Raw genomic sequence first — 25,183 nt, forward strand, 5'->3', positions numbered from 1 at the left:
GTTATCCACTGAATAACCAGAACTATTGGTAGGTGTACTTTATTTCCTTCATATAACAACTACTCTGTGTTCATGCAGGTTTTAAGGAATTATCAGTTATATTATCAGATGAAATATCTGCAGAAATAAAAAATTTATAGAACTTCTAGTCTGCCCACCACCTCTCAAAACAATACATTTGGTATCTGACTCCTCCTCACAAAGAAACTCATATTTGATAACAGCTCTAGAGAAAAGAGAAAAAGGTAACACAGCATTCTTTCCCTCACCCCTTCCTCCCTCCTACAACTTCTGGAATGTCCCCTTCAGGACGCCCTGCAAAATTGTTCCCTTTGTACACAACCCTATTTTTGGAGAGGTTAAACAGGAGGGTGACAAAACATACACCAATTAAAAATACATCTTATGAGCCTTATTTCCATTACAGAACTTCTAGCACCAAGGGAGTTTCTATGTTTTTTACTTGTCCTCCAGATTAGAAGTTACGCATATCACTAATGCATTTGTATTCAAAACTTGTCCATGCTGAGAAGTAATTCTAGCCTAATTTAAACTAGTTCTTTCAAACTAGGATGGGATGAAGAGATTGCATCATCACTGGAAGAAACATACCAGAAAAAATTCAAATTTATTTCTCAAATAAAAGCATTACAACAATGACCTCTGTGGAGAAGGAAGAGTAATGAAGGCAGGGAAACAAAGAACAAGGTAGAGGCAACAGGAAAGACTTGACAAGAGCTGTTCATGTAGAATCACTTTACTGGGGGATGAAAAGAGAAAGCTGTACAGAGCGGACTTCATTATCTTTTTGAAGATACTTATGCTGTATTCTCCATCTAATTAGGATTCCAAGTCCAACCAAAAAAATCTTGTGGAAGTTAGTTTAAAGAAGTGAATAGGAGTGTTTTCACTCCATCTACAATACCTCTCCAGAACATACGCCCTCCCTACAGCATGTTTGATTCTATCCAGTATGACATGGCCTGTAAGAACCACTGACAGAAAACTAGAGTAAAACAACAAATAGACTAGTAAGCTGCTAAACAGTGGCACCTTCTTGTCTTTTTATTTGTGGCTAAGACAACCATATTTTTTCTTCTGCTAGATTTTTAAGCAATATTTAAAGCTCAAAATGTGAATGTCTCAAGTTTAAAAACAAATGTATGACTTTCTGCAAGGCCTTCCAAACAGTCAGAATACTGCACTTCAGGGATGGAGGGGAAGTATTTCTGCTTTGTGAAACACCAAATGCTTAGCAAAGACTGTGTAGCTACAGATATTATCAGGTCTTCTAGGAAAATAGAGTTCAAAAAACAGAAGGATTTACACACAGATGTAAAAAATCTGTGTTTAAAGCACAGGTTACAATTCTGAAACCTCACAAATACTAAGTATATCCTAGACTCTCATCCATTTACCTAGATAATATATTATGGGTGTAGATAAGGCACATGCACTAAGGTGCTTATTCCCTATCATAGGTACTTTGTTAGCAAAACCTGGAAAAGGGCAGCATGTCTAATAACTCTATGCCCTTCCACCAACACTTGAAACACATCTAGATTGGATATACACTTAATCCAAAAGAACCTCATCAGAAACAGTGTTGGAATGCCAGTGAGTAACAATATAACATACCTACGAGAAACTTATAAGAAAGTTTTACTCTTTCTCTCTTGCTGGCAGCTTTAGAAAGGTCACCAAAATCCTGGTTAATGTGATACTATGTGAACTGCTACTAGCAACAGTTTCACAAACACTTTACACAGGCACAAGGGAACCACAAACCAAGCAGTTCCCCTGTTGTTTATTCTCACCCTTACTCTGCTCTTTGAGTCAGCATAAACATTTACCTTGCCAAATAATCAACTCAATGTGGAAACCAATCCCAGTTAAAACTAAACTTGGACAGGGAGGGCAGCAGGAAAAGTAGTTTCAATTTGGGCCAGTTCTGAATCCAGTTCCAAATTCAGCTACTCTTGCGGCACTGCTGCTTCCCTTTCTCAGGGAGAAAGAAGTGAGACGCGACTCCTGCCAGCAGTGGTACCAGCTCTTCAGTGCTGGTCAAACCGACGTGTAACTTAGTATTTAAGCCATTGTATCACTCTTCACAGCAACCATCTCAGATCCACTCCTTAGAATATAGTTTTCTTACTCTAATATTTGCTACTTAGGAAGTAAACATCTTGTTTAAATTATGGAGATATCAAGCTACAGAGCTTTTATTATTATTATTTTATTTATTTCACTTTTATGGTGGTAAGAAACAGCCCAGCTTTGTACTGACAGTCATTTCAGTTCCTGTGTCTCTACACTGAGTCTACTTAGAAGCTGAAATATTTTGGGGCATTACCTGAAGAATTTTCAGAAGTTTGAGCACGAAATCCTTCATAGCTTACAAGTATTTAAAAACTCTCTATTGTGCATTATCACTGTCTTATCTACTCAGAAAGCACAAAAAACATCTTATTTGTAGAATACAAAAGTTTCAGGTTTATATTTTTATTTATTTATTAGATCAAGTAGGTAGGTAGTTGTCTTTTTACACAGTTCCCAACAGCCTCTTTAGTCACCACTTTAAGACGCCAAGATGCTCTAGCAGCACTAGAATGGCAGAAGGGAAAAGTCCATTATTCCAAGACATGGGATGTAAGGCAAGAATGTGTGTGAAAGCTTTCTCTAACAGGGGGAAGAAGGGGGAGCAAAGCTTATCCCTTCAGTTCAGGGTGAGCATGACTCCTATAGACAAGACCCTAACACTACCAGAACACAAGCACATGTCCAGGCATCTAGAATTTTTAAATTTATTATTTTACTTAATTCCTTTAAGGCCTGAGAACAGTGTACTTACATTTTTTTTTTTTAGGTAGATTCATATTTTAACAGTGGTCTTGCACTTTTCAGATCAAAAACTAAAGTTACTGTGTTGCTGTTGACCTAAAAGAGATGAGTTATCTTCGAGTGGTGTGAGAATTCCAGAGCCAGAAAATACATGTAGCATCAAGGTGCCACTTGAAAGACAGATGAGTAAAGCAGGACACTTATGCCAAAGAAGACTAGAAGCACTTCCTCTCTGGATGGGATTGCTGGTGGACATAAGATGCTGCTGAGGAACAAAAGAAAACTTGAGATAACTTATCACCCTCCTACCTCTGCCCAGACAAACAAGAAACCTAAGCCACAATTAACCCTCACCCCATGCACACCCTTCCCCTTATCTCTTGTGGGTATGAGGCAACTGATGTGCTGCCACTGATCTCGGAATGCCACAACATCATCTTGGGAGGGGTAAGGGGATAAACACTGGTGGGTTCAGAACGGTACTTCCAATACTATCACACCACTACTGTTCAAGGACTTTTCAACAGACAAGGCTAACACCAGAAGAACTAGGCATGTTTTTAGTAATGCCTTTGACATAAGAACATACAAAAACACAGCAAGCAGAACAACAAAATTCAGTTTCAACGTTCGGAGAAATTAGATTACAAGTGTTTCATTGAATATAACATTACTAATTGTCAGCCCTCTGGACAGCTGGGACCCCTTTACTCATTCTATATATTTATGACTCAGTCTTCCTCAGTTCCTTGATTGTAGCTCATTCTTGCAAGTTTAGGTTGCAGAAGGGAGGGAGGAAGTGCGTGTAATTATTTTTAACTGTTTCAAAAACACTTCCATTATAAAGACTGAAGGACAACACAGTAGGACATTTAGGTAAAAATAAAATTAGCAAGACTAATCAGACTACAGAACACCCAGACATCACTTAACCTCTCCACCCTGCATTAATCCTTTCTGATTTGATTCACAAAATACACAAACTATCTAGGTTTCAGTGCACTTTCTCACATCTAGCAGACACGCTTGACACCATGAAGAAAACTTAATCAAATCCTGACTTGTCAACTTGAACATTCCAGTAACAGAACAGGTAGACTGAAAGTGGAATGAAAATCTGAAAAGATACTCAGAAAAGATATATCGTTTTGGACAAAACAGATGCACAAAGGTTTTATATGACAGATAACCACATGTTTCTGTTTGTCTCAGAAATTAAGAACCTAAGAAAATACCCTTACAGAAAATAATCTCTGCTACCGCACTCAAGCCCCCACATATACCCGTTGAGCCAATAATCATCCCAAAGAACCATTTGAGTTTATTGTCCAAATGAAAAGGAAAGCAAAAGAACATCAAGTGCATTAAGTGGCGTTTTGTCTTTAAATGTTAACTGAAGCCACGGCGTGTTTGTATACAACGGGCTCTTGTGAGCGGACGCGAACCTCCTTCCAGGCACGCACAACCCGCGGCGCTCCGGCGGGGACCCCAAGCCATCCCCGGAGGGGACCCAAAGCCACCCCGTGCCCGCCTTCCCCGCAGAGCCCCCGCTCCCCGTGGCTGCCCCAAGCGCCCTCCCGGGCAGGGCAGAGCAGCGGCCAGAGCCGCTCAGCCGCCGCGGGGAGGAGGGAGCGCTCGGCTTCCAGTCAGGGAGGCGCCGCGGGGCTGCGGACCTGCCCCAAAGGGGACACTTGGCGGCCCTGCCACCTGCTCCCCCGCCCTTCCCGTCCCCGTACTCACACCGGCCATTGCTCCGCGCGGGGCGGCGAGGCGTGCGGAGCGGCGGGGCTGGCTGCCCGCCCGCCGGGCCCCGGCAGCACCGCCTCCGGCGGAGGGAGCGGCGGGGCGGGGAAGGGAACAGCCCCCCCGGCCGCGGCCCCACAGCTCGCATCACGAATAAGGCGGCTGCCAATTGGCGAGCGGGCGGGGCGTGTCGCGTCTCTCCCTCTGGAGAATGGCGGTCATGGCGCGGGGACAGCCCGGGAGCGGGGCGGGCAGCCGCACGGAGGCCGCGGCGGGCTCAGGGCCGCGCGTCCCCTCGCCTGCACAAAAGCCCCTGGGAAGCCGGGCGGGCGGCGCTGCGCTCTGAGCCGGCCCGGGCTCACCCCGCGGCGGAGTGGAGAGCACGATCGGAACGCCCAGCGGGACCCGGCCGCTATCGGGAGGCACTGAGAGGGTTCTACTCAGAGAGACACCCGGCCCTGCGAGCAGCCTCTGTCACTTCAGCCCGGGCTCCACAGAATCATAGAATCATTTTGGTTGAAAGAGACTCTTAAGATAATCGAGTCCAACCATAACCTAACTCTGACACTAAACCATGTCCCTACGAGCCTCATCTACATGTCTTTTAAACCTCTCCAGGGATGGTGACTCCACCACAGCCTGGGCAGCCTGTCCTAGTGCTTCAAAACCCTTTCTGTGAACAAATGTTTCCTAATATCCAATCTGAACCTTCCCTGGTGCAACTTGAGGCCACTTCCTCTTGTCTTATGATTTGCTACCTGGGAGAAGAGCCCAACACCGTCCATTCTATAACCTCCTTTCAGGCAGTTGTAGAGAGCTTCTTCTCTGCCTGCACATCCCACTAGGGAGGCACGAACGCCCAGTAACTGAGACCTTTCTCCCTAACACGTGAAAAGATATTTTGCAAGGAGGTACAGTCTTGTTTCATTCTTAAATCAGTGTCTGCTCAGCAGCTCACGTTAATGAAGATGGTGAGCCTTAACAGTTCCTAAACTGGAGTGTAAGTGAACAATATTCCAGCTAATCTAAAAATAAGGGGCCTCAGAAACAAAAGGGTTACATGAATGGCACATTGGAGAAGGCTCTTGAAAATGAACAGTGAACACACAGTAGTGGCCCACAGGTGTTATGCTCCATGGTGAACATATTTAAGAGGGATGGGCATATGTTTCTTAGTAATCAGTTCCAGATCTTTAACTATTCCCTCAAACATCTCTATAAAAATTACTAACTTAGGCATCTTTATTTAAATATGCCTTACTTATCTGAACGAACTCCTGGAATGTGAATGGGGTATGTAATGGGAAACAGCTCCACTAGCAGCTGCAATCATGAAATCTGTGTCTGCCAGTAAAACTACCATCACAATTTCTAGAGAGTGTGGAAGTGTACATTTTGATAAAATGTAGTATATTCTCATGTTTTCCTTCTGTACCCTGCATCTCAATGCCAGGAAAAGTCTCCCAGGTGGAGAAAACTGCAGAGATTCCTTTTATTTAATTTCAGCCCCTCAACAGAACTGCTTACATTAACATATTCACTTTTCTCCCCAAGCTGAGGATGGGGAAAGGGGAATCCCTTGGAAAGCACTTCAGCCCTTCTAAGTCCACTCATTGTCCTCTAGGTCATCTCTGTCTCCTCCCACCCACCGCAGAGCAGAGTTCTTCAGTCTGTGGTCAGCTACTGTGTCCAGATGGAGAGATTACTTCTAAAATATCCCTGACATGTTACCAGGGATATAAAGCTGATTGTCAAACTTGAAGTTTTATCCAGGGATCTGCTATCCACTAGAAAATTTGCAGTGGTCTTCAATGAGTCAAAAAAGGTTGAAACCCACCATCTAACAGGAAATTAAGGTAAACCGAGATAGTGCAAATGCCTAAAGTTGGACGGGATAAATTCAGGCTTGTTCTAACTCTTCAGAATGGGGAAATGTCATCTAAATCAATCTTTGTAAGTCGCTTTTCTTCCTGTGATATTAGGGACTTTAATGTATCTTTCTTTATACAATGTCAATCATTGATACACTCTATTTTCTTGCTGTGTTCCAAAAATATATCAAAGCTTTATTCAACGCAAATAATGAACATCTGTTTTAAGATTTCAGCACTGTCATCAGACACCTTTGTGGCACAAACCAAGTATGAGAAAATCTCTTTCATAAAGAGTTTGAGTTCCTCTCCAAGGCAAAAGTAAAGTATTAGCAAGCTTACATACATGTCCAGGTCTAGAACATTGCCAGGAACTGATCTTAGAGAACTAGTGCTAAGAACCATCCTCAGTCCAACCATCAGTTTTCAGAACCAGAAAACTACCAATATCCATCTTGCACAGTGGATTCAAACATAAGCTGTTCATCATTTCTGTCATCCAGAAAGAGGTTCAATGCTGCCGTCTCCTTTTAATTTCAAAATTAGGTGGTGTACAAGCACACCACAGGCTTCCAGATGTCTCATTCTGCTTGACCCAAAAAGGACTACCAGTTTAACAAAAAAACCCAAACCAACCCAAAAACTAAATGTGCAGCAATCAGTCTGGAACCACCAAATAAAAAGATGAGTTAATAAAAAGACGTCATATACTGACTTTTCATAAGACAAGAAAATAGTAACAGAAAGACTCAAACCTACCCTCAGGTACCTATAACTGATGTCATACTGTGTCTGAGAGCACAGGCCACAGAACAACCAGATGTTATATAAGGTATCTTTGACATTAGCATTCATGTCATTGCATTTAATTGCTTTGAAAAAAGAAAGTAAAACAAGTTAAAAGTGAAAGTGAAACTTGCCTGAAGCTGGAGGGTATGGCGGAGAATGGTGTCCTCTAAAGCATGAATCCACTTCTCTCTCTCATCTGCATCTCGAGCTGAAAAAGCAAACAAAATATATTGTTAAATTATATGCAGTATACTAAAAGCCATAAGCAAACGGATCTGATGTCCTCACTAAATATGGAAATTAAACCATACTATCTTTGTTAAGTCACCAATGACATAATTCTACAGTTGTCCTAATATCCTGTTTATTTTTATCTGTGCTCTTACAGCTCTGTAACATTATTGTGATAATCTACTCTATGGTACAGGAGAGATGTTTTAAATAATCATGCATGCAAAAAGCTTTTGTGCTTTGACAGAAAGTTTCTTCTACTAATGACTCAGTAGCATTTATGTCAAATAAAAAAACCTAACTATAAATACAATAATATGATGAATGTAAGAAGAGATTTGCATTATTGCTATTTGTGTTTATCTGTCCCTTGTCTGTCTTCAGGGGCACGCATGAGCAGAATGTTTACACAGACATTCCTCAATTCATTAAGTAATTTTTAAACTTGCTTAGTTACAAGAAGCTGTTCAACCTGTAATAAATTATCCAGTAACTCTACCTCAGTATGGACATCGTAACTTTGAATAAGTTAGCCTTTCAGGTATGGATTCATAAAACAGCACAAACACCAACTCTAACCAGTTACCAGTGTGAATAATGAAGCACAAAGAATAATCTAAAATATATCACAAACATTTTTTAAACTCAAGACAACCCTACTCTAAAACTGAATAGAACCTGAATCATATGTTAATGACAATACACACAATAATATTTTCATACTTCTGCACCAGACCACCATACAGTTTTAATTAAGAGTCCAAGTCAGGAAGCAATGACAAAAGAAGATTATTATGTTCCTCCATTGCAGACAGTGATAGTTAAGATAGCAATATATTAAGTGAGGATTAAAGGAGGCAGTGGATGGGTTCAGGACTGGGGGGACAAGGAAGAGGGGAGGAGCTGGAGAATGAGGATGAAGAACAGATCGAAACAGACTCACAACTATCAGAGCTTTTCTTTTTTTTTTTTTTCTTCCACCCAATACTGCTTTTCTTCCCCCCATGCCCCCATACAGACACGCCACCTTTATTTGCTAGTTCGAAAGAGTTCCTTTGCTGTGCTCTAAGAGTGTTTAGAAAACATGGGAGCAGAGTCAGTGGACTCCAGGTAAAGAAAGAAAAGAAAAATCCACAAATGTTAAATAGACTGTAAACAAACTGGCCCATGTACAGATTTAGAATAGTTATTGACAATTGTTTCTATTTCCTTATTTAAGTGGAAGGTATTTAAAAGAAACAGGAAGCCTGCTAAAAGCAAGGAAAGCGTAAGTGAGGTGGTACCTATTATGAATCAGAGAACTAAGATTCCTATCTGACTTATTTGTTATGGAGTTATTATACTGAAATGTACTCTCCCGCCTCAAAATGCTTTGTTTCTAGTGTTCCCTTTCTTACCCTTATGTTTCCAACGCTTTTATTCTTTGGAATTCTGTAGCTCAAACCCATTCGTACTAAAAACCACCATAGGTCTTCCAAATATGGTAAATAAACCTTTCTTTAGGAAATTATTTATTACTTCTTCACACATCCATTCCTACAAAGGGTATTTCATTGGCCAGAGGAAGGGATGAGAGAAGGAGAATCACAACTCCACGGAAGAATCTCTTATATCCCCCTGCCTTCAGGAGAAGGAAGCTGTAGATTTTTCTAGACTCACGAGAGAAAACTCCATCAATATCCAGATTAACATATTGCATTGTTTATTTCAGTATATATACACCAATTATTTCAAATTAACAAAGCCATCAGGAAATAACTGACAACTCATATGTCTGTGAGAAATATGTAAGAATGTCTTTTTTAATATAGAAATTTGCCTCAAGTCTAACATAGTGGGGCAAAACTTCCATTACATGCAAAATAAACATAAAAGCCTAGTTTGAAATCTAGCTCATTTTTAAATACATATTTTCTCAGATACTAAAAGTCAATCCCTATTCATTTTTCTTTTAAAACAGTAAAGTGTGATCAATCACCACAGGTATTCTGGTAATACCATTAATCTGTACAAATAAAAACTAGACATAAGGGAAAGTGACTACCTAAAGGGCTCTCATATGCACATAGAAGTCCATAGGAAGAAGTTAAAGTACTTAAATGTTACTTGGAACAGCAGGTAAACAGCTTTCCTGCAGAACTGCAGCAACTATTAAAAAGCCAGACTTTACCATCTGTAATACTCTCAAAAATTCATTAGAAAGAACTTCTAACTTAACAGTTCTCTTAACTTCTAACTCTACTAGTTCTCTATATTTTAATTGAAAAACTGAAGAAGTAGGTGCTGAGGACAAGTTTATAATGCAGTGGAACTAGACATGATGAAGGGACAGAAACCTTATGAACTCTGCCCAGATGACTGAATGAAGCCCCATATATTTTGCAAGGTGCAAATCGTAATTTTTCTTTTCATATTATGTACCCACAAACACCCTGTTCTTTCCCCCCCCGCCCCCCCCCATGCATAGTTTACACTTTAACACTATTTCAATTACTGTATTAGTCAATTAGAATCAGGTATATTTTCCTCTGGCAGTAATTTTATGGTTCCGCTTACCAAGAACAGGCCTCTTTGCCTAGTCCTGGCAGACATACTAATCAAGCTTATGCTTCTTACACCAGTCACCATTGAATGGTAAACATGTAAAGTTACCTGTGTCAATAATCTATCAGTTCTTCAAATGTATCAATACTTCAGCTTTTCAAATGTGTGTTCAAAGTGGCACTGGTGAACATATTTCAATTGTGTCAGGTTTCTTGGATTTGTTCTCTGTTTTTCTGTGTTTTTTTTGTGGGTGTGGTGAGGTTTTTTGTTTGGTTGGTTGGTTTTTGTTTTGTTTTTGTTTGTTTGTTTTCTTTTAACCAACCATCTCCCTGTCCCAAATAACATCTTACTGGGAAGCTGGGATACAAGTCACTGAGGAGCTAGGAAGTAATTCATGGGATACAAAAATCCCGTGTTCAAGATTTTTTTAGTTTATTTAAACTAAAAAAGAAACAATTAAGCTGCAGAGCAGTAAATTAATCCTTGTCTTGCAACAGACTTCCTGTGACCTTCCATACTGCCAGCAAAAAGAGGTCACTGTATTAGTTAAACACTACTCTCAATCTACAGAAGCCCATTAATAAAGGTTATCACATTAAGACTTCTTTGTGAAGCAGGAACACAACAGAAGAGGCTTAGAGCAACAGGGGAGACCTAGAAACAAGCTGACCAGTACAGTTCAAAAACTAAATTGACCTTCCTGTGCTCATAAATAAACTAAACTTTTGAAGCTTCCATTCTTCTAAAGGCCCTTTTATAGCTCTTTCTACCAGGGTTCAGTAAAAGGAAAAAAAAAGCTGTATTTTTCCTTGTATACTACAATCAAACACATGGCACAGCATGATCAACCCCTGGGTAAAGCACATGAATATCACCAACTCTGCCACTAAGACAAAGTCTTGGCCACGATAAATCCTGGAACGCTGCTCACTGCACAAACCCAGCGTTGTAACCTTGGAAGCATCAGGACACTGGTTTAACTTTCAGACCATCATCAACCACAGATGCTCCTGGCTCTCCTCCATATACTCTTTTAAGAAAACCACGGAGAAAGCAGTAGGATGCAGTTTTTAGTAAAGCAACCTACGAGAAAAAGTTATATTAAATCTAATCACAATGGCTGCTGTGAGATTAGATGCAAGACAAAGCTCCCTAATGGTAAAAGCAATTTAGAACTGAACAGCTGCCAAAAGATCACTGCCGAAAAAAAAAAATCAATGGGAACATTCAAAAAAGAGATTAGCCAACACACTCAGAAACAATTTCTGGGAAAAATCTACACACAATGGTCAGAGATCATTATCCACCCATCTGTAGGGAAGGCTAGGTATCCGAGCCATTTTTCATTTAAAGAGGGCAACTTTGGCCAAAGAAGAAGCTGTAATATCTTTTCAGCTAACAAGTTTGGGATGCACACTGTAAAATATCTACTCTGCACTGGCAAATGCTGGAGCCTTTCTTCAGCAGGTAGGGGACAAGAACGCTCTGCTCATTAGTCCTGTGTTCCTGTCTCTAGTACCCTGAAATCAATCCAACCTTATTTGGTTGGATCAAATCATTATTTGATCAGGCTTCATTTTCATCCCCTCCCCCTCAATCCCTATGGGAAAGTTACTCCAGAATTTCTTTCTGCCAACACATTCGGGATAAGGTAATTATTATCAAGACTGAGGAATTCCACTAGTTATTTGTGCTTATATAGAAATGGAGGAATAGGGTCTGGTCTCTCCTGACACAAAACTTCAAGAAAGTGAAGAACGGCAGAGGGCAAGGGACAGAAACAAGTTACTTTTTCCTAAGCTAACGCCAGATTAACAGCATTACAAAAGACAAATAGGGAACACTAAGACATCTACATGAGAAATACCTGGCATTTAAAAACCAGAAAGATGTTACTTCAGCTCTTTATAAGTGATTCCATTTTTTTATACTAATCAGAAAGAGAAATTAAACAGAGGAGCCCACTGTACTGCAGGAAAAATCATTGTGGTTCTTAGTCTGAGGTGTTAAGGCAATATTTACCTTGTCAGCTGAAATTCAAATTGTACGAGGGCATCAGCTATCCACAAAAACATCAATGCAGTCTACAGCTGAGAGAACACTAACAGTCCCTGTGTTTTCCTCTATTTTAAGTGCCAGAATCATTAACTCGTTTTTTACTGCAATTTAACAGTGCACATTTGCACATGGAACCAGCTAAGTCCACATAGAGCTATATATTCACTGCTCTATGCACGAGGCTGGAATAATTCATGCCTGAATAATCACAAATTTACCATGATTATGTCAGTTAGGATACTCTTACATTTTTTTCTAGTAGAACTAGTACTTAGGAGCTAGATCGGGTTCCTGTATGCTTAACCTTTAACTCTGTGTATCTATAGTGCATCCTTCAAAAGGTATCTGTACAATTTATTGTGACATCTCAGACATGTCTGAGCCAACCAGAGGCTACTCAACACAATCACAGTCCTATCAAGTGTGCAGAGAAGCACACTTGAAAAGTATGTCATTGCATTGCAGTGAGATTTAATATTATAATAGTATTTTTAAAGATGTGCATTTTTTGTGATCTGTCTGGTTGAGCTTATTCATGAGATATTTTAACATCCATTTTATACTAAAATAATTCCGAACTCTTTCCTAGAGGAGTTTAAAAGAAAGAAAAACAATTATTTTGCCAAGGAAAAAATTACAGAATGAAAAAAACACTAAAACCAAGAATCACTGCTTCTACTGAGGAATTTCTTTACTTCAGAAAAATGGTGGTTTACAACAATAGTCCCTTATCTCTGAATTTACCAAACCGCCAAGTTAGATATGGCAGAGATTATTAAAAGTTCTATTCTATGAGGATAAGAAGGCAAATAAAATGCAACTACATTAAATGCTCTCAGCCTCTATTAATTTCCCAAATAGGGAATAAATTTTGTAATTTAGAGTTCCTATAATATTTACTTTGCTGTGAAGAGATTATTTGTGTTTATATAACATATACCAAATGGTAAAGTACAGCATAAAACAGATTACTTTTTCTGGCCTAAGCTTGATAGTATCTAAAGATTAGATATAATCAAGTTTAACAACTCTGCTCCACAATACAGCATTTACCACTAGCATTTCTAGGTCATTCACAGCAGTACTTGGAAGGCAGAACATACAAAACATGAACATATCACCTCAGAATTAGCAGAATTAGCTTTTTTTTCCCTCCTACATGGGCATTAGGATGTGTGCATCTACATGGGCATCAGGATGAAAGAAAAACCTCAAGAATTCATTTAAAAAAATCACTAGATTACTTATAAATACACCAGACTGTCACAAGTGAAATGCATATTTTATTTTCATTCACTGTGACCTACTTACAGGCAGAACTCAGTAAAAAAGTCTATTCCACCCAGAGTCAATAGAGTCAATTATGCAGCCTTCATTCTCACAACACTTCCACTGATTTTTATGCAAAACTCCTGTACTTTCTCAGCCAGGTGCTGAACTAATGTAATATCTTTACACACAAATAACCAGACGACAGAGGTGGAATTCTGACTATATTGAGATCAATAGGATTTTTGCCACTAATCTCAATGGAGAAAGATTTTATCAGTAGTGCCCAACAAGGTGGAAAAGTCACACATCAATGGGCTGTTCACGGCTAAATAATTGTCCTTTTCACGTCACTGAAGGCCTTTCGAGCCATAGAAAAACATGCAAGATGAAGCAGAATTTCATACAAGCTTACCAAAATACTAGTTTCATTGCTCACAAATACCCTTCTAACACATGCAGCTCTCGCATCCATCTAAAGGTTCAACATAGTCTCACTACCTTGATTCCTCTGTATAATAATTTTGGAGTTGTCATCATCATTATTCTCCCTTCTACTCATCTTCCTCCTGATGCCATTCTCCACCTACACGTATAAATCAACCCTCATTTTCTTCTTCAAGTGTTTGACTGGTCTGATCTACCTGTACCTACTGAAGACTCTGGCACAGTCGCAAGTCCCTTTCAAAGAAAAAGCAACAAATGGTCTCTTGTGTGCAATAAATTAGCAACATTAATCTGTGATCTTGAGAAACCAACTAAACCTCTGCCTCACTGTCACCTAAGCTCAAAAGCTTTTTTAACAAGCTTTATAATCAGTCCATAAACATACCTGTAGGTGGAAACTTGTGTGACAAATGAAATGCACGACTGAGATGCTATTAGCTCTCTGTGAACTACTACACAATGTGTAATTTCATAATTAAACATTTCTGAATGTGGGACAATCTGCAAGCATCTGTGTTTTCAATAGAAAATGTCAATATTTAAATATTAATAATAGTAACACTAAATAATACTTTATACAGTATATTCTGTAGAAATGGTTTTCAAGGTATGTTGCCATTTAAAAGCAACTGATCACATTGAACTAGCTCAGAAACTAGTAGTTTAAGGTACAAACCATATTTTGGCTTGAACTAAAAAAGAATCAGAATAGAGGAATCTCTTGTTAAAACAGAGGGAAAAGCACGTCCATCCTCTCCTTATAGTGAGATCTTTCCTGACCTTTTCTCCCCTTCCAAAATAGTTGCCATGTATCATATATACGACTGTGATAATCAATTTATATTGATGCTCAAAGTAACAAGCAATAAATATACTATTTCATCCAGAGGAAGGAAAAAAGAAAACAACTGGACACATCACACAGATACTGTTTCAAGGTATTATTTTCTTTGCTACTCTCAAGTTCAACATATATTTTGAAATCTGCTACTTCAACATCAAGAAATGGAAAACCAAAAGGTGTTTCTATAATATATGGCCATAAAAATTGAGTGCAGACAGCCCTATTAAAAATGGCATACTCATGGTATGGTTAGAAAATAGACAATTATAATACAGGATGCTGGCGTGCAAGAAGGAACTGCATGAAACAGCAAAAGCACAACCACGCACCATTCCCTGTGCTCTGGTCACAAGTTCCAAACACCTGAAACATTAGTATATTACATTAACAGCAAAAAGGAGATAGATGGAAGAAAGAAGACAGAACAATGATACTGCAGAAGCTAAAACTAGGTCTAGTTCACAGAGGAATTTTGGTAGTTTTGCCAGTTGGGAGAGGATGAGATGCAGCCCAGAAGTTTGTGCAGCACAGATTTGGTGAGCTAAAGGGAGGAGGAGAGGTGGCTCAGCTCTGAAGTCAATGTACTACATGAAGAGACAAGGCTGGAAGCTTTACTCTTGACATAGCTGCTCACTCTACTCTGCAGTATAAAAGCACCGTTGAGCGTAGCATAGAGGAATTCACTGTTTCAGCATCACCAAAAGCCCCAAAAAATATTAGCTTAGGACAAAGGGCATGGTCACAGAAGTTATAAACATCATGGGGGAACCAGCACAGATGCAAGATTTCACACCAAAGTCTCTTTCTAGGCATTTTTTTCAATATCAAATTTAAAAACCCCTCAAAACTTTTTGGGAAAAATGTTAAGGTTTTATAGAAGACTATAAATATTGACTGTTTCCCCAAGCAGTGGTGAAATGCATGTTTAAAACCATTCTTTTTAATTTTGATACTGAAAACAAATACTTATCTCAAATTCTGATACTGGTCAGCAACTAAGGCCTTTGTGGATCCCAGTATATCCTTAGTAATAGCTGTGTCCCACACAAACAAAAATTCCCTGCTTTTGTAACATTAAGGCAACATCTTGCCATGCGTATCTCCCTCTTTTCTCAGCTGGGATGGTAGGCAGTCACAAATCAAGCTAGAAACTGGGGCAGGATAGGGAAAAAGGAGATATCTACCTCTACCAGCTGACAGCTTTAATGTAAAAGGAGAATAAGTTGCACAGCAACATTCATGCTTCATTTCTCAGATTCTTTTTGTGGCAGAAATAGGAAAGGAAAGACGAAAGCTAAAGCAAAATCATCTCAGATCAATGCACTGGACTGCTTCCAATCTTTCAATCCTTTATTACACAAAACAGTGGGGACAAGACTGATTTGCCTTACAAGGAACTGTGCTGCAGGCTGTAAAAATAAGAGCTGGGTTTTCAGGTAGGAGTTTAAAACTCTGAATTTTTTTTCTGCACACAATGTGTGTTTAGTGAAGTACTTCTGTCCAAATAAAATCCATTACTGCTTCAGGTTAGACAGCAATTCAAATATCAAGATGTCAACAATACCCTTGATGGACTACCTTGAACATCATGTTCCCATTCTTGAATTTAAGCCACGAGCATCCCAGTGAACAGCAAGAGCAACTGAGTGATACGGGGACAGGAGAACGGACTTTCCAAATGGAAAGAGCTTATAGCTAGGCGATGATATGGCCATGTTAAAAGAAGAAAAACAAACCAAACCACAGTGTTTGAAGGTTACAGAACATTTAGAACAGGAACACTTATTATAGCAAGAAAAAATATTATCAAGAAAGAGCTGCCCGACAGGAAGGTGCATTAGCCTAAGAAAATGATCCAAATGTCTTGCAGCAAATTGGATGGATTTTTACATCTAATCTGAACAAACCCACGATGGAGTGCTTTGAGATATAGCTCCTTCAGAAGCCTTAGAATCAAGCCACAAAACTGGATATGCAGTATGACCATACAAGTACCTATCAGGACATGAAATACATTAAAATGGATTTTAAAATTTCTGTGGACATTCTATCCCTCCCTTCCTCCTCCGGTGTGAACAGGTATCAATATAGCCATTTTTAGCAATAAAATAAAGGGAAAAAAATCTGCTGGGCACTCTGTCAGAGCTAAAGGGAAGTTGACAGTAAAACTCAAACATGCTGTTCATTTTATTGCCCATATTTACTCAATTCACTTCTTTCCTCTATACCCAGGTACTAATTACATGGATATCATTTGACATGTACCCAGTCATCATTCAAAGCCTGCATTTTCTTTGTAATAAAAACTTTTTAACTTTTACCAATGTTCATTGCTAGGAAGCACAGTTGCACACAGAATAGAGGGAGAATGTCACAGGCAGCAAAAAAGTATGAACTACACACCGAAAAGACTCAGAATTTCCCAAGATCCAGTGACAGTCAAATCTTAGTGGGAAATGCTGGACATTTAGCACTTCGGAAATTCACTAACACACATATGAAGAAAACAAATCTGTGAGAAGTTGATCAGACATATTTAAATTACTTATTTGCCCTTCATCTTATTACTTATACCTCTAGAGTGTGAGACAGATATGTAATTTTGAGCAACTGACATAAAGAAATAATTAACGAATCCAGTGTGAAGTTTTTCCTTCTTTTTCCCAAATTCAAATTCTATCACTGCCTGTCAGCAAAACTTCAGTGAGGCCAAAGAAGATTCAAGTCTTCACCAATTAGTACTTAAAGTCTGAGTACAAGAAAACATTTTTCTTCTGGACCCTGAAAGAGAAACTGTCCCACTGTAGATGGGACCCTAACTCACACCCAGGTCAGCAGATCTTTGAAACCTTGGTATTTTTAAAGTTCTGTTATTTTCCCAACGAGACTCCAGGCTGTTTGGATCTCTGTCTGTCTTTGAGAATGAAAAAAGGCACTAAGAATGAAGGAAGAGATTGTATTTTTAAAAAAGTTGCCATTTCTGCAGCAGTATTCTCTTGTACAAGACTTCTCTCATAAAGGGTGAATGTATTTATAGCTATGACTGTCTCACAGAACAAAAGTTTTATCTGGATCATGTAAAAAATATTAAAAAGAAATTGTTAGGAATACTGTATGTTTTCTTGGATTATTCCTAGAATCGGTTCTACATATCTGATGTAGTCTCAGAATAAATTCTGTAGTATTTACATTATTATCTGTTCACCATTCATGACTGATAGTGACCTATATTCCACATAAATTAAAGCCTGCCTAATACTGAATTTATTTAATATAATGAACAATCATTTATATATATATATATATATATATGTGACATAAGGGCTGCATGAGGTGAGAATACATTTACAGTAACTGTAAGAACTACAAATAGATTTCCACAGAGGTGTTTTATACTGAAATATCCCAGCACTAACACCTTAGCTGTCTTTTTACATTTTCACATTACAGCCACATATATTAATACTGTGCTTGTATCATTACAATTTGCTGGATATCGGGGATGTTACCTTCATCATACACCAATAGAAAAAGCATAATACAGAAAATAGTGTACAAGATCTAAGCTCTACATTAAAGGAGCATACAAAAATCCTGACCTCATAAGAAATGCACACAAATTGAGATTATAAAGCGTGAGATGTTATGTGAAAAACTGGTTTTCAAAAATTATCAATATTACTTAGAGCAAAACATTACTTGTGTCAAATACTATCAGTCATCTTTTAAGACATCTAACTACCTCAAAGTAAACATAGCATAGAAGAAATCACTTAAAATAAGATGTATTAAAAAGGATATATCTCAGTAACTAAAGCTGAGCGATTTCTAGATTTACCTGTATCAAGTTCTCAAATATTCAGCAGTATTTAGCTTCACAGTACTGAAAGACTGCCACAGTACAGCATTCCATTACTGCACTAGCAATTAGCTTGCATTTTATCAGTTATCCTTGGGAACAGTAGATTTAACTACTACTGTGAGCTCAGCATTATGAAGATGTGTTTATGAGGCTCAATGCAGTGAAAAGCCAGAGTACAGCAGCAGCATTTAAGAAGAACTGTAGCACAAGGAATACAGATGCCAGTGACAATATGGTGTACAATTAATATCTATCATTAGACATATTCTCACAAACACAGCCGTATTAATGATAACACCCATTTTCAAATCACTGATTTAAAAATATGTACAGTACAATATAGGTTATAGAATATTCCAGTTTATATAAATTAATATGACTGCTTAAAGGCAAATGTGCCTCTTTTATATTTACCATTTCCAGCCTCCTGCAAAGCAATTAAATTATTTAGTCACTACATTTTAGAGGAAAAGCAAAAGGACTAATAAATGTTAGTTGAAAAATATTTTTATCACACTTCCCTAGGATTTTAACATTCAGAAAACAGAATTTCTCTAGTCAATATCATCACAGTATTTTGTCCTTCTGCTGCAGATAAAATAATTTAAGGAGTACATAACAATCATATAGTACCTTACCCTTTCTACCGGTGAACCATAGCATGCAATGACGAAACATAGCAGTGGCAGATGGCATTGGTGTTAGTAAATGTGAATAAAAAGATAATAGCAGAGAAATGGTGACTGGCAGACAAGACACAGAAATGTAGATTAAATGAATGCAAGCTGGTAAATCTTGAAGCAAAGCTCCACCTTTAAGCCAAATGTTTCCTCTAGTCTCCTCATAATTGAGCATTAAGTTCTATCTGGATACAAATTGCAACATTCAGACCAGTCTTCATTCTCTTCAGACAGAAATGCATAATTGTATCTTGATAACGAAGATCAGAAACGTTTTATAAGCGAAACCCATAATCAGAAGCCCATTACTTTTCCCCTTGAGTGATTTATTCTTTATATTTTTAATCCCCAAATCCTGCCAGAGCTACAGTCTCTTTCTAGCACACATGTATCCACTGCAGATGTAAATCCCTGCCCAACCTGCAGCACCCCTGAATCCAGAATGTTCTCAGTGTGCTCATTCATGCTGTTCTGCTGCCAAACATTTAAAATCATCCATCAAATACAAGTGGAATCTATTATAAGAAAAAGCAATCTCTTCTTTCAGCTCACCCTGAAAATGGAAGGTTTTCTGATCAACAGTTATTGTGAAGGTGCTGTCGTCCTCATCGTCTATACCAATCACAGCTCCCTGTGAAACAAAGAACAAAATCCTGGTAAGGCGAGCAGTGACATCAGCAGCACACACTCTATCACTACACCACTGGAATTTAAAAAGCATGGACAAATTAGAAGCAAACTGAATACAGTAAAGAGCGGAAAGACTCTCTGTTTAGTCATAGGATGCAAGTCAGTTCTTTAATACTTTTTTAGTTGCAGAAAAAAACCCAGTACTTATTTGTAAAACTGTGTTTTTCTGGATAACAATATGTATCTTTTATTTTTGTAATGGAGGTCACTTTATGCTATGGTATCATTATAGGAAACAGTTTTCTTCTACATTCCAACTTATATTTCAAGGAACAGTTTGGAGCAACATTTTATAAGTATTTTCCATGTATGAAAATACTAATTCAGAGATAACACTACTGAAAAAACCTCTTGACCTGATTTTATCTACCGGTCTATAAAAAAATAAATCATTCTAGCAGAATGAATTTGGCCCATCATGTCATCAGTCCCTAAGTAAATATTAACAGTAAGTCAACAGGATCTATCAAAAACAGCTAGCTTTGTCTTCCGATTCCTCATGAATTATTAGAAGGAAATGCAAATAAATTATAGAGTTAAAGGCCATCTGTGCTTAGCAATTTACAAATCTATCCACACCTTCATTCCTGCCCTCCCAACACTTAACAAATAACACGGTTTAACCCAGAAGACGACACTGAAAAAGAACCATTCCGTGCCTCTGCCAGCTCCAAAAAATCATAACATTTAGTTCAAATATCACCAATGGATTTACTCAGTTTCTCTTCTCCTTCTCCAGCAGACACAGCCTCAGTATCTGTTTTATGCTTCCCGCTCCCATAAAACACAAAGACATCTCTGGAAAATGCACATATTTAAAAGGTAAATTCTGCCTGTCAGTCAATTCCAGCAAGTGCTTCATTTCATTCCACCAAGTATTAGACAGCACTTAACTGCAGAGGTCAGGTAAAGATCAGACTGGCCAAAAAACCTAAGAATTGTTTTAGAATGGACTTAGTGGCAGAGGGATCTGAGTCAATCTCATTCACATACATTCTCCATAGCACTTACATGAGGTTTCTGGCCAATGGTACCAGCTCACATGTGGCTGGGACTATCACAGGCATTGCAAGATGAGCAGAAGGAACAGGTCCTGTTTAGGAATGGCACCAACCATCTGTAATTCAAGGCTATACAACACAATAGGATAGCTCCAAATGGTTTTATTTCCCTTCACTGCCAAAAATGTACCACTTCTCCAAAGGAGCATGTTCTGTATAGGCTTTCCAAGGACAGCTCTATCAGCACCATAAAAAAAGGCACCTAAAAAGGCACCCAAGCCGGTATAATTCAGAATACTCTTAGTGCCAGGACATAACAACAACCCAGATAACTAGCCATTGCATTTGGAGACTATCTGGTAGTCACACAGAGTGCCAATGACATTACATGATGGGCCAGATTCATTTTGCCAGAATTTTTTTTTTTTTTAATATACCATTAGATAAAAAATGTCTGGCACTTTAAGTACATGTTTTGCTACACGATAAATCAGATGATCACTGAAAGTTGTATGATATCATTCTCCTCACCAGCTATATCAAAAATCTGTAAGTCAGACACCAAGAACATGGCCAAGACACTCTCCCCAGAGAAAAAGCTCATGCAAGGCTAAAAAGGTCAGACTAGGACAGGTAAATCCTGCCTCCATCCTGAGCGGTGGGAGGAAACCGAGCAGGAAGATCACATCACATCACTGTGTGATCTCAGCACAAAGCTCTAGAAAGTGCACATGCTCCAACTGCAATGCTAAGGCACAGAAGCGTAAAAGATGCTTCTGTTGTCATGCAGATAACATACGTGAACAAGTTTAAGTATATATTCCAGAAAAATTAAGCATAGTATAGATGACACAGATTCTTCTAGGAACACACCTTCCCAAGTACACTATGACCGTAAACAATAAAATCTGAAGCTGAAACTTCAGGCCTATGAAACGTGTATCAAGAGTAAAAAGGTGAGGAACAAGCTTCTAAAAATCCATCCAAGAAAAAAAGGAAATATTTTAGCCAAATTGCTTAAATTACATGTTTGTTTATGTTCACACCTACAGTTACAAATCAACAATTACTCCAAACAGAAAACCTCTTCAATACAATTTCAGACTGCAGAAGCCCATCTGTTCAGCTATCAGTATCACTGTCATCTGCCAAAAGAGCCGCTTTACAAAAGCAGAAAAAAGAAAGATTCCTTCCTTCCTCACAATAAAACCCCACACGCATTCAAAGAAAGGATGGGAGAAGTCAGAAAACTCCAGAGAGTTCCAAAGAATACATTGAGGTGGGAGAGTGGTAATGGGGAAAGAGAAAGGGATTGTTTTATATTAAATACATAGAAAGATGGATCATGCAATATTGAACAGATTGTTCACTTTTAATATTTCCTAAACTGACAAGCTGAGGCCAACCTCCACATTGACAGACTTGCAACCCTACTAAAGCAGGCATGGTTCTTCAGACTAAATTTTTCTGCATAATGCAAAAAACATCCTCATGAATCTTTAGGAATGTAATGTTCTAGACAGCTGTTTAAGTTTACATTACCCTTAAAAAATTTTACATTAAGATATTAATACATTAAACACCAGAAAGGGCAAAAAAGTCACCTGGAATCCAGGTGAATGGAGATTCTCTGTATAAGTCTTAAAAGGTTATTGGTACCCCTTTATTAGACCCACAGAAAGATCAGAAAGGAGTAATGAGAGAAGGAAGGAATAACTGAAAGAAGCAGAGTTTTGCTCCAACACTCATCACATTGTGTGTCAGACCACAGCTCATCGTCCCTATACTGCTCCTGCTTCAAGACTCAAAATGCTCCCGTTCATACCCATTATCCTCCTGACTCCTTCCCCTATTTACATCAGCTCTTCACAGGATTGCTGCATTCTGGAACCAGAGATTCTATGAGGAATGGGAAAAAATACAGAAGAAGGACTTGTGCAAGAAATATTTTTTATAAGTGACTGATCGCAAGGTAGAAGCTGGCCATGTGCAAACACATCACAACATCCCCAGCTGCCTTTAGTGCTGCCACTTCAAGCCACAACAGCAGCATTCAAGGGCAAATGTCCTGAGGCAGAACATTTCAAACATGTAACGCTCCACTTTCCCATTCTGCATCTTCTTACCTCTCTTTCCCCAATGTGTATCCCCCCTCCCAAGTTGATATTTCAAAAACTTTGCCTGCTGTGTTCTCCCTTCCCTTTCCAGTCCTCCTTTGTTTTACTTAGCTCAAGCCCAGCCAAGTGGCAGCCCAAAGAGCGTCCAAGCCAGCAGAATGGAGGACACAGTAACAGAATACAGGCCAATCAGAAAGACAGAAGGAAGGAGGTTTGCAGTGACTTCTCTAGGTACAGAACATATATGTATATACGTATATATCTCCACACACAAAGAAATGAGAACTGCAAACAGCAACTTTTTCATAGTGTGCTACTAATAACCCATCTTACTCTGTCATATAATGCTTTTTTAGACAATGTATAAAATGTATAATGTTTTAATACGATATATAAAATTATGGAATGTAATTAGCCCAGCATATCACTTGACCTCTAATGTTTTGGGTTGTGCGTTTTTTTTTCTTTAAATACTTTCACTATTTCAGTATTTTGAAGAGTCAGAAATAGAGCCCAAACCTCAAAAGTCTCCTTGCAGTTCTCTGCATTAGGCCATATTATACACAGTAAGTCATTAAATACACTAAAAACACCACTTACCCTGAGTCTAACACACCCTCGGCGTGATCCTCTCATCATTTTGTCTTTTGACTGAAACAGAAAAAAAAGGATCACTGGATTAGGAAATACAGTAAGAATTGCAAAGAGAAAGTCATTCAAAGCAACTGTGAAAAGAATAAAGCATTTTTGTGTATTATTGGCTGATTAAATGAGATGCAACTTCTGTTACACAATAGGTTAGTTCTCACACAAAAGAAAGTACACCACCATGGTACGAAAAAGTAATCCTTCAAAAAATAAAAATAAAATATCCCACCTAAAGAAGTTTTGTAGATACCTTGAAGAAATACTTAGAAGATGGAATCCACATCTTTAAAGAAAGTAAAAGGAAGTGAAGAAGGAAGGAATTAGGAAATATTAAAAACTGGCAGTACGCTGATTTATATCTTCCACCTTTCTCTCCTACTCTCAGAGAAGTGTCCATATAACAAAATCCAGCTTTGTAGGCAGAATTGTACAAATGAAATTACATCTCTGTCAGAAAGTTCTCTAGATTCATACCCCTTTTCATACAGATACAGATATCATGTTTAGACAGGTTTCTATGTCTAATTCCTAGACAGCACAACCTGCTTTCATTAAAACAGCTAGAAAAATTACGTTTATAGCCATTTACACAGTAAGAATCCAGATCAGAAAATGGGATTCCTACATCCATAACCAGTGCTCAAACCCATAGACCAGCCCATCTCGCAGCTAAGTTACTGAATCTCTTCTTTACTACCTGTTTGATCTGTTTTCAGATCAGTACAGGTTAGCTGGTCAGAATTAAATGGATGTAAAGACCAGCAGTGCATCCATAATGTATTCTACAGAGATAGAATTTCTTTGTAGACCTCCTGAATGAAAACTTCAGCATAGGGAAAATTTTTTTTATGTTTTTATTTAAAAGCTCAAAACCAGGAAAGGGTATAGAAATAAAGTTACTCCAATAATTTTCTATCAGAAACTGTATATACATGTTGGGACACAGCTCACTAGAGTATACTTTTATGCTTCGTATTCACTGTCTTGAGATTTCTCCTAAAATGGGAGGACACTACTGAGGGCTTATTACTCCCTCTCGTGGTTTCAAAAAGAAATAGAGGCATTGCCTTAGCAGGAAGGAAAATATCTGGCTGAGGATGCAACTCTGCAGCAGCTGAAAGCATCTCTCGGGTCTGACCGTCCAGATCAGCGCCCCAGCTCCTGTGCTGAGCACAGGCAGGGAACCAAATTTGACCAAAAAAAAAAAAAAAAAGCAAAGGTAGCAGAAGAGACATTTGTTTTAGTTTGGTTTAGATTCCTCAACCAGCTCAGTGCAGGGAAGATGAGAGCTTGTCGCAGTGCAAGGGAGGGCACAATTACAACAACCCTGATTTCTACTGTGCAGATTGACTGTCAACTCAACTGCAAAAGATACTGTAAAAGCCTTCCTTTTTTTTGTAAACCACATGTTAATGGAAAGAAAATTAAGTTAAAACATTATCATGTTCTTAGTCTGCAAAAGATTCACAAGACAAATCACAGGTTCGGTATACTTGTAATTTCCCCATCTTCAGACAGAGCTTTAATTGGTTAATACCAATTATAATG

At 38.6% G+C, this 25,183-nt stretch overlaps 1 protein-coding gene across 3 annotated transcripts in view; it reads right to left on the reverse strand.

Annotated features, from left to right (window-relative positions):
• The window catches only part of OSBPL9 (oxysterol binding protein like 9), a 61,528-nt gene that overhangs the window by 29,107 nt on the left and 7,238 nt on the right, over window positions 1–25,183 (reverse strand). For 2 of the 3 annotated variants that reach the window (XM_082054033.1, XM_082054032.1), the window contains exons 2-4: window positions 23,588–23,638; window positions 19,732–19,810; window positions 7,376–7,452 (exon numbers count right to left, since the gene is read on the reverse strand). In XM_082054033.1, the coding sequence (XP_081910159.1) occupies window positions 7,376–7,452; window positions 19,732–19,810; window positions 23,588–23,638 (207 nt within the window). Of the gene's footprint in view, window positions 1–4,581; window positions 4,685–7,375; window positions 7,453–19,731; window positions 19,811–23,587; window positions 23,639–25,183 lie in introns of those variants that run through there. The other variant, XM_082054034.1, reaches the window with a different exon arrangement.

The sequence above is a fragment of the Streptopelia decaocto genome, assembly GCF_964273445.1.
Source record: "Streptopelia decaocto genome assembly, chromosome: 5".
Taxonomy (NCBI): domain Eukaryota; kingdom Metazoa; phylum Chordata; class Aves; order Columbiformes; family Columbidae; genus Streptopelia; species Streptopelia decaocto.